The following is a 10,445-nucleotide window of genomic DNA, read 5'->3' on the forward strand; positions in this document are numbered from 1 at the left end:
TTAAACTAAGTTAGAAACACAAATAAACGTGAGTGACTCTAACATTCAAATGAAGCAAATGAATTGTGTAGGAGATTATCCCCTAAACTTTTTTTGTTTGTTTGTTTTTAAATTTCTTGACCAGCTCTTAGATGATGGTGATGTTTATCTCCCTGATCTCGGCACCATGAAAAGAATGGCATGCAGGGGTTGCTGCCCAAGCCTCGGTGCTCCTGGGGAGTCCTGCGTTAGAGGAAGCAGCTGCACGATCTGCTATGCAGTGGGGTTGTGGTGGGGAGAACCGTCTCTGGCTTCTCCTGGTGCAGGCTCCACGCTGTCAGTGAGGCTCAGCCACGAAGATCTTCAGACAGAGGGAGGAGGGGATCTGAGGTCAGTGTGAGCCTCCCCTGCTCCTGCCCGCCCACCCCACCTGAGCGCTCTACTCACCACCCTGCTTGTCAGCACACCCAAGCTCCTGGGGATTGGGGCTCCTAGAGTGGCCTGATCAGCAGGACTCTGGGCAGTGGTCAGGAATTTGTCGTGCCCCTCGTTGTGGTCGCCCACAAGCCGCAACACCTGTTCCTGCAGCTCCAGCAGGTTCACCTGGAGGGAGGGGTGCTTAGCTGTCATGCTGGTGCTGGCGTCCAAGTTCACCCCCACCCCTACTCCCGCCCCCACAGAGATGTTGCACACCCTACTTGCATCTCCTGGTCCTGGGCCAGCCTGATGATGTCCTCCTCTCCCAGTGCCGCATTTTGGCACTGCCCCCTGGCTGATGTAGTTTCCTGTGGGAGGACACAGCTCAGAGGCTGGGGCCCCTCTGATGGTCCAGCAGCTCCCCCTGATGTACCCTGGCCTCCCGCTCACTTATGGTGTCTGTCCCGAGAGGTGGATGAATGGAAGCTCTAGTTTCTCCACCGGCTTCTTCAGGTCCACGTTGTCCTCCATAAAGTTGCTCTAGAGCCAAAATAATGGGGTCAAATCTCAAGAACCAACTGCCTTGCCCCACCCACACCGTTCTTGGCCCATGCCAGGACCTACTCAGCTGCACCTTCTCCATGGCCCCCTGCAGGGCTCGGTGGGTCTCCCCACACACAGACTCACCCCCAGTCCCTGGGGTCCTCTGGGATGAAGCCACTGGGTGAGCCAGGAGCTGGCAGCACACCCTTTGCTCTTCCTGGGCACTGGCTCCAGCGAAGTTGAAAAATGCCACCTGAAGGCAAGAGGTGAGTATTCTTGTAGGGACATACACAGAACAACCGGGGCAGGGAGGTGGAGCGCAGCCCCTTTCCTTGGGGCTCAGAGTGTGCACCTGTTGGTCACAGGTGAAATGGTGTTTGACCACTGGCTCCCGGAAGGAGTGAAAGTCCACAGAAATCAAAAGGCAGGGAAACCAAGAACATAAGGGGATCTGGGAGGGACCACTGAGGAAGGTGACAAAGTAGGGGCAGGGAAAGTCAGGCTCACCTGACCTCCTGGCTCTGCAGGTCCCCTGGGATGTTCGGCATGGGCTGCGGTGCCTCCTCCTCCTCACTGTCCAGATGTCCTCCTCCATCTCGTCTAGGGGGTGGCCAGAGGGGTCCTCAGACAACCCAACAAGGGAAGTACTGGGGGCCCACCTCTGCCCCCACCCTCACTGTGTAACCCTGAGCCAGCCCATTCCCAGAGAGGAATGAGCTGTTCTTTATTTTTACTTTTAAGAACCAAGATCTTGCTATATTGCCCAGGCACAGTCCCACTCCCGATTGGGGCAGGAGTCCTGACCTGGTTCCTTTCTGATCTGGGCCAGTTCTCCTGTCCTTAGGCAACCTGATGGCCTCCTGCTCCCAGGAGGTCACCATATTGATACCGAACTTAGCGCGGACACCCGGTTGGCATAATGACCAGCTGTCTTAAACGTCTCTTCCAACTCCTCAATCCTATGCTGCTAACAGTCCCGCTTTCCTCCTGGGGCTCTCGCCTCTTCCTCCGAGTGGTCTCCCGTACCTTCCCCAGGGAGAACCATGAGGCTCAACAGGGCTTTAGCTGCTGTTTCTGCTGGCTGGTAGCTTCCAGGTGCTCCTATGAGGCCAGGAAAGAGGGTGAGAAGGCACGGAGGTTGCCAGGTTGTCCCTCTCGGGGCCCTGTCCTCAGCAACTCCCTCCCCGGGGTCTCCTGCAACTTTTGGCGGGCCATCTTAGCCACTGATTTGCCCTGAGCTTCCTGCTGCTGCAGCTGGTGGATGAGCTGGGTCTGCAGCAGTAACTGCCTGTGCAGCACCTCCTTCTCAGAGGTCAGCTGCTGATAAGTGGCCACCTGCTGCTAAGCGACCACATACTGCTGCAGGTGACACAGGTACTGGTCTCCCTGCTGCTGCAGACTCTGAGCCTCTTGGCTCTTCAGCTCCACCTGCAGGAAGACCCTGGGCATGAGGGCATTTGCTAGCTGGCTTCTGGATTCCTGGCCCATTAATAGGGTAGCAAGGGCACTGTGGGGCTCTGTGGCCTCCCCAGGCCCCTGGTCCCTTGCTCCAGGCCTAAGAGACTGCCTTCCTTGCCTAGAACCCCATGCGTCCTTCCCCAACCTCAAATCTCACATCCTTTTCCCCACCATTTAAACTGTAGGCCACAGACTGGTGGAATAGCAAGGAGAGCCAACCACCATCTGCTAAGTGTACTACATGACTACTGTTTCCATGTGTTATCTCATTTAATCCTCAGCACCTCTGCAAGGAAAATGCTAACTTCTTTTTGAAGTTAAAGAAACAGAGACGTAGATATGCAAGGTAGTTGAATGATAACCAGTGGAACTGAGGCCGGAATCTAGTTTGAATCTAAGGAGTCTTTTTGGTTTTTCCGTTTGGTTTTGTTTTGAGACAGTGTCACTCTGTGTCCCAGGCTGGAGTGCAGTGGTGCGATCTCAGCTCACTGCAAACTCCACCTCCTGAGCTCAAATGATTCTCATGTCTCAGCCTCCTGAGTAGCTGGGATTAGAGGCATGCACCACCAGGCCTGGCTAATTGTTATTATTTTTTTTGAAATTGTATTAGAGATGAGGTTTTGCCATGTTGGCCAGGCTGGTCCCAAACTCCTGATCTCAAGTGTGTCTCTTGCCTCAGCCTCCCAAAGTGCTGGAATTACAGGCATGAGCCACCACACCCGACATAAGGAGCCTCTTTTTTTTTTTTTTTTTTTTTTTTTGAGGCAGAGTCTCGCTCTGTTGCCCAGGTTGTAGTGCAGTGGCCGCATCTCATCTCACTGCAAACTCCGCCTCCCGGGTTCATGCCATTCTCCTTCCTCAGCCACCCGAGTAGCTGGGACTACAGGCGCCTGCCACCTTGCCTGGCTAGTTTTTGTATTTTTTAGTAGAGATGGGGTTTCACTGTTAGCCAGGATGGTCTCGATCTCCTGAAATCGTGATCCGCCCACCTCGGCCTCCCAAAGTGCTGGGATTACAGGCTTGAGCCACCGCACCGGCCAACCTCTTATAGCACTGTCTCTTCCCCTGTGACTCGAGGGCTCCATGCCTCTGGCTGGGATGATGATTTCCAGATCTAGGGGGAGCCCAGGGCTCCCCACCTCTAAAACTCAGAGGGCAGGAAGCAATAAACAGTCATAGGACTGCCCTGGAGAGTGCTGGGGTCACCTGCTCCCAGGCTGCAGCTGCCTCTGGCCCGGCTCCCCCCCTTCCCCAGAGACTGGTGCCCACCTCCCAGCCCTTCTTGGATGGGTCAGAGGTTACCGTGTCTTTCAGCTCGCCCAGCCTCTTCAGCTCCTTTACTTGCGGCTCCAACTGCACTGCGCTCTTGTTCTCATTGTTCTGGACAGAGAGAAGCAATCATTGGCCACCCACTATAGCTGGAGACCCCAGAACTTGGTGTCTGCCTCCCATAGCACCGGGAAGGGTGGAGGCAGGTAAGAAAAATCATCCCCTCTCTCCCACAGCCATCAGAGCAGGGCTCTGGCTCACAGGTGACTTTAGAAGTACCATTTCATGTGAGGGCTACAATGCCCCATTTTACAGGTGGGGAAACAAAGGCCTGCAGGGCTAGGGAAGAGGGCAGAGTCTCCCCAGGTGGGGGAACCCACCAGCTCCTCGAAAGCTGCTGTGTGGCTCCACCTGCTGCTTGTAGAGGGCTTCCCACCCCAGCTCCAGCATCCTCTCCAGCTCCCGAAGCCTCTCCAGCTCCTGCAGTGTCTCCTGCTCCCGCAGCCTCTGCTGTTCCAGCAGCTCCTCCACTTGGTCCAGCAGCTGCTCCTCCTCCAGCAGCCTCTTCTGCTCCTCCTGTCGCCTCTCCCGTTCCAAAAGCTTCTCCACCTGCTCCAGCAGCCTCTCCTGCTCCCGAAGTCTCTCATCCTGTTCCTGCAACCTCTCCTGTTCCAACAGTTCCTCCACCTGGTCCAGCAGCCTCCCATGGTCTAACAGCCTCTTCTGTTCCTCCTGCCACCTCTCCTGTTCCAATAGCTTCTCCACCTGCTCCAACAGCCTCTCCTGCTCTGGCAGCCTCTCCTCCTCCCGCAGCCTCTCATCCTGCTCCTGCAGCCTCTCCTCCTCCCGCAGCCTCTCCTCTTCCAGCAGCTTCTCTACCTGGTTCAGCAGCCTCTCATGCTCTAGCAGCTTCTCCTCCTCCTTCTCCCGTCTCTCCCATTCCAAGAGCTTTTTCACCTCCTCCAGCAGCCTCTCTTGCTCTGGCAGCCACTCCTGCTCCCATAGTCTCTCATCCTGCTCATGAATCCTCTTCTCCTGCTCACGTATCCTCTCCTCCTGCCCAGATAGCCTCTCCTCCTGCCCAGATAGCCTCTCCTCCTGCCCAGATAGCCTCTCCTCCTGCTCATGTAGCTTCTCCTCCTGCTCACGTATCCTCTCCTCCTGCTCACGTATCCTCTCCTCCTGCTCACGTATCCTCTCCTCCTGCCCAGTATCCTCTCCTCCTGCCCAGATAGCCTCTCCTCCTGCTCATGTATCCTCTCCTCCTGTCTCCTGTTCAGGAGATTCAACATCTGATTGTTTTCCACCTCGGCCTGGAGCTGTCTTCCCAGACTCTCCAGCTCCTTCCTTAGGTGTTTGGTCTCATCTTGTAGCTGCTCCACCTCAGAGGGCCCTGCTGGGGGATCTGGGGCCCGGGGTTCAGCTGAGAAAGGAAGCAGACAATAAGGTTCTCTGGATTCTCACAAAAAAAAAAAAAAAAAAAAAAAAAAAAAAAAAAAAAAATCCTCCCATTGGTGCAGAGCTCCTCCTCTCAGGCTTCCCAAACTTGGCCTCACTGCTAAGGATTCCTCGCACCCAGATGGTAGCCAATCTTCCAAGCCACTTTCAATGGAGAGCACTGTGGGTGGCTGACAACGGGCACTTCTCCCTCTTTGCTGATGGGGACACCAAGGCTCAAGCGGATGACAAGGCTTGCAGTCTCCTGGCACAGACCTCTCTCCCTCTGCCTCAAAGCCCTTCCATCCACCCACCTCCCTGGGGCATTCTAAGCCACCCCCACAGCCCTCTGATGCTGGTCCTGCTCCCAGGTCATGCCAGCCCCATCTTACCCCTCTGGTTTTTGAGTTTGAACAAGCTCCTCCCAAGCTTCTGTATCCGATGTATCTCACGCTTCTTCTCCTCCTTCAATGCGCGAACCTGCCCAAAGCACAGGGCGAAAGGGCCCTGGTGATAGGGGCTGGTGAACCTCTAGAGACAGAGTTTGAGGAAGGCCCCCCCGTCCTGCCAGCTTGTGATTTAGAAAGGTGCGTTCATATAACAAACATCTGCTGAGCACCTACAGGCCAGGTATGGTTCTTCACAGCAGAGATAGAAGACAGAAAAGAACAGACAGGAGCCCTTGGCCCTGAGGTTTCCATTCTAGGGTCCTTTAAATCTTGGACTCTCAGAGCTAACAGAGACCTTTGATACTCTCTACCTCCTCCAGAAACACGAGCCCAAGGAGGAGAGAAGGCTTGTCCAGACTCAAAAAGCAAATTAGGGACTGAGTCAGGGCAGAAATACAGGCCCCTGGCAAACAGTCAGGCTAGTGCTTCCCTGAGAGGGAACAACCCCAGGGCGTGTGTGGCAAGAACTCGAGTGGGGGTGTCTGGAGAAGAGAGAGTCAGCAAAGAGGGCAGTGCAGAAGAGCCATGCTGCACGTTCTGTGCTCTGGGGTCCATCCAGGTGAGGCCTGGGTGCCCCAGCTCCCCATTTTCCCATGGCACCAGGGGCCCCAGCCCCTTTCCTCAGGGCCCCAAGGGGAAACGAATACAGGATTGGCAGCGTGGAATCAGAGGACGCCACTGGACTCTTCCCAGTGAATGGATGTTTCCACTGAGTTGACTGATTATTACGGAGCTTTGAGTCCGGGGCTCCTGCTAGTTCTTGGTACTGGCTCTGAGGTGCATGCAGAGAGGAGGAGTTGGAGGAGGATTGCGGGGAGGGGTAGAGAGAACAATTATTAGGGCTGGGGAGGGGTGTGTGTGGGCTCTCTCAGCTGGCAGAGGGGCAACCAGCCCCTGCTGTGGGAGGAGGTTGGAGGGCTGGCCTGCAGGGTCACTGAACCTCGGCCCAGGGCCTCTTACCTCTAGATCTTTCAGGGTAGTAGATGACACAGGGCCCTCCCCGTAGACACCTGTTGCTGACTACAAGAGATGAGAGTGCACATGGAGATGTTCTGTCCCCCTCAGTGTCTAAGCCCTCTGACTTCCTTTCTTCTCCATCAACTGACAAAAGTTTCTTTTCTGCCTATCTTGCACCCTTTGTCCCATAACTCCTTTGTGCCAACGTCTCTCATGGTTTTTATCTCCCCACGATCCCACCCTGGGGTCCTTTCAGTAACTCCTAAAGGGACAGCCTGATGGCAAGTGACTCTTCTCATTGGTCTGGCTTCCCCTTGAGACTGGGGATGAGAAAAATCAAACAGCAATGACCATTTCCTCGGTGTCCTGGGTGTTTACAGCAGGCCATGTACTAAGGATTCACATAAAAGCGATAACAAATCTCATTTAAACTTCACAAATGGAAGTCAAAAAATACCACCTCTATTATACAGATGTGAAAAGAGAGGCCTGAAGACCTCAAGCAACTTGCCCTAAATCATATCCTAATTAATCTCTAATCAATCATTAGCAGATGGAGAGGCAGGATTCAAACCCAGAATTCTTAACCAGAACCCAACAGTCCATCCACAATCTTAACAATTATCCTCTACTGCCCCTTGGGCCCCCTGTCCCCAGGAGTCTGGCCAGCCAAGACTCACATCCCCAGGTGAGTGGTAACCACCAGAAGCAGCTGTGTCAGGGCTACTGCCATTGATTTTCTTTTTCCTGTTAGCTCCTGCTGGAACGCCAGGGCTCTTCCTCTTCCAATATTCTTTTAACTGTGGGAAAGAAGAGCAGTGACACTCATGAGAACCATCAGCCCCTACAGCCACATCCTCCTTCACAGTTTTGACAAAATACTCTTATACACCATCTGATTTAATGCCACCACCAACTGTACATGGTGTTGTCACAATCATTTAGTGACTGAGAGAGATTGATATCATGGCTAGAAAAAAAAAAAGAAAGAAAGAAAGAAAGAAAAAGGCAATACTGGAACTTAAACTCTGTCTTCTGACTCCAAGCTCTGGGGTTTTGCCATGAATCAGCAGCTGCCAGGGACCAAAATCAGGGGCAGAGTTAGAACAGTAAACATGAAGCAGGCAGGAACTGTATGCCGTGCGGTTTAGAGTCATACATCCTCACATGTCTGTTAGTGTGAAGAAGTGCACCAGTACCTCTCACACTTGCATATCAATGTGTCCTCATGGTAGAAGGCACCTTTTTTTGTTAAATCTGGGAATTTTTTAGAAAGAGGACAACCCAAGCCTGATTTCAGAGAGAAGTCTGGTATATACTTTGAAACCTATGTGACTGTCATCCCTAAGTACATTAATGTTTTATCTCAAGACAATCAAGGGAAAAAGATGCTTCAGAAAGATATCCCACATTCATCCTGTGGCACTCAAAGTACCCCAGGGTTGAGATGATATGAGCAAGATTCAAAGTGTCCAGTTTAGTTTCCCAAGATCTACTCCACTGAAGATGAGCTAATCTGACTTCAGAGACCACTGACTGAAGGGCCGTCTGGTCCCAGAACTGTGGAGAACTCAGAAAAGAATGTTAAGGTGTCTCTGCAAAGTAGAAGCCTGGGAGAAAACCAAACCAAACCCGTTCTCCCATGGCCACCCAGAGATACTGTCAACGTTTTGAGCACACAGGGGAAGTGCAGGCTTTTCCCACTGTCAATGTCTATGTGAAGGGAGTAAGGCAGCCTGAAACCTCTTGCTCCTGGGTCCCATAGTCCCCATTCCCCTTCCAACTGGAAATTTGTGCTGCGACCAGAGGAACAGGAAACGGGGTGAGAAAACTTAGGGGACTGGGTTGTAAGATGAAAGGTTGGTCTTGCAGCAGTAATGACAGTTCCTAGGAGGACTGTGACATCACCACATTCCATTCCTCCCAGGGGAGGGGATCATATCAGCGTGATGCCTGTGTCACCACTCCATGATAGGGAAGGGAAACACAGGGTTCAGACCCAGGTCCTTGAAGACGCCAGCCCAAGGAGCCCAGGGAGGTTGAGCTTGGTACAGCAGGACGGGAGGGCAGAGTCTGCAGTAGGGAGCCCCGGGAGTCACCAGCCTAAAGTCACCGAGGGACGACTGGCGAGGGTGGGGCTTGGGGCGGGGGGGACCCAGGTCCTGGGAGACGCAAGCCCAAAGAGCTCAGGGAGGTCGGGCTTGGGGCGGTAGGAGGTGAGGGCCGAGTATGGAGCGGTGAGCCCCAGAAGCTGCCAGCCGAAAGTCACCCTGGGGTAAAGATTGGCAAGGGAGGGACTGGGCTTCTTCTTGAAGGGGTGGGTCTGACTGACAAGAATTTGGTTGGGGAAGGTCAGAGTCACTGGTGTTGGGGGGCCCAGTCCGGTATGCCTCAGGAGTAGTTTGGACTCTGGCAATGGTCTTGTCCTCGGAGGGGATCTGTGACTGGGTTGGGGGCTATGACCTGGTGCGTTTTACCTTTTTCTTGGCTGCGGTGAATTTTCCCTGTCGTGTTTTTTCTGACATCATGGGGTGCGGAGGGAGGCGGGGTTGGGGGTCACATCAGCGAAATCCCAGTGAGCACGGCTGAATGCCTCCAGTCACCTACCAGGCCGCTGTGCAACTGAGCCAGAGGAGGCGTAACCAGGGCCCCACTAGAACTCAGAAGAGGGGTGTGGCCTTAATGCTCCAAGCCCATTGGTCAGTGAGAAGATGAAAGGGAAAGGAGGTGTGGCCAGGCAGCAGGGTGTCCAGAGGGACCTGTGCCATCACAAGGAAAGCCTGCCCATGCAGCTGCTGTTCCTGCCCACTCAGAGAGAGAGGAGGGGCTGCCCACTCGGAGAGGGGAGGGGCTGGCTTTTGCTTTAAAAGCTTTCAAACTGTAAAAAATAAACTTAAAAAACTATACATGTGTATACTTTATATATACGTGTGTCTGTGTGTGTGTATCTATGTTTTCCTCCAGAGCCGTCTTCATTATCCAGCTTCTATGCAAAGTCTATGATTTTGGCCTATATTTTTCATCTTCAAATGGAGTACAGGAATTACCAGTATCACTTTCACTGAGATACAGATCCTAGAAAAATGGAAAATCCATAGCATGCTTGATGATTAATGAAGCAGACTATAGTACCAACATTCCAATAAGACAAAATAATCACAATGATTTCTCTTTTTTGGAAGAACATTTCTCTTATTCTCCTACATTATTAAGATTTTTTGTTTTTTAAATGAGAAACCTGTCTGATATCTTTAAAAACACAAAGCTTATGAGCCGGGTGCGGTGGCTCACAGCTATAATGCCATCACTTTGGGAGGCTGAGGTGGGTGGATCGTCTGAGGTCAGGAGTTCAAGACCAACCTGGCCAACATGATGACACCCTGTCTGTACTAAAAATACAAAAACTAGCCAGGTGTGGTGGTGGGTGCCTGTAATCCCAGCTATTTGGGAGGCTGAGGCAGGAGAATTACTTGAACCCAGGAGACGGAGGTTGCAGTGAGCCAAGCTCACCCCACTGCACTTCAGCCTGGGCGACAGAGCAAGACTCCATCTCAAAAGATGTAAAATAAAATAAAATAAAATAGAAAATAAGGAAGAACACAGAGCTTTCAATTTAATAAGCACTTAAAGCTCTCTACTGGTTTAAGAGAAATACAAGTCTCATTATTCTAGAATCACCTGGCCTCTCTAAGCCTTGCAAATGAAACTGAATTTCTCACTTGACACTGTGCTTTGCAATCACGAAAACCAATAATTATGTTATGTCACTGTATACTGCTTGTTACCTGAATTCCACACTAGGCTGGGATCATGGGTTGAATCTTTCATGATTTTCTCCATAACCTATGTGCTTCTTATCCCAGACCAAAATAAACTTTTTTCTAGAGTTCTACAATTTACAGTTAATAGACAAGAGTGATTCTCAAAATGTAGTCT

At 52.3% G+C, this 10,445-nt stretch overlaps 2 protein-coding genes across 2 annotated transcripts; both read right to left on the reverse strand.

Moving 5' to 3' along the window:
- Positions 1–781: 781 nt before the first annotated feature.
- LOC126959235 (uncharacterized) lies at positions 782–3,788 on the reverse strand. The gene is made up of 3 exons (XM_050798157.1): positions 3,700–3,788; positions 1,966–2,040; positions 782–1,539 (listed from the first exon to the last, which is right to left on the reverse strand). Exons 2-3 carry the CDS (start codon positions 1,982–1,984, stop codon positions 782–784), a joined length of 777 nt encoding a protein of 258 aa, XP_050654114.1. The 5' UTR covers positions 1,985–2,040; positions 3,700–3,788.
- On the reverse strand, positions 2,041–9,034 carry LOC126959236 (putative golgin subfamily A member 6-like protein 3). The gene is given in 9 exon segments (XM_050798158.1): positions 2,041–2,280; positions 3,432–3,538; positions 4,047–4,878; positions 4,881–5,089; positions 5,496–5,583; positions 6,513–6,572; positions 7,190–7,369; positions 8,623–8,760; positions 8,987–9,034. Coding segments are annotated over 9 exon segments (1,902 nt in total).
- Between the last annotated feature and the right edge of the window lie 1,411 nt (positions 9,035–10,445).

Source organism: Macaca thibetana, chromosome 7 (assembly GCF_024542745.1).
Source record: "Macaca thibetana thibetana isolate TM-01 chromosome 7, ASM2454274v1, whole genome shotgun sequence".
In the NCBI taxonomy this organism is placed as follows: domain Eukaryota; kingdom Metazoa; phylum Chordata; class Mammalia; order Primates; family Cercopithecidae; genus Macaca; species Macaca thibetana.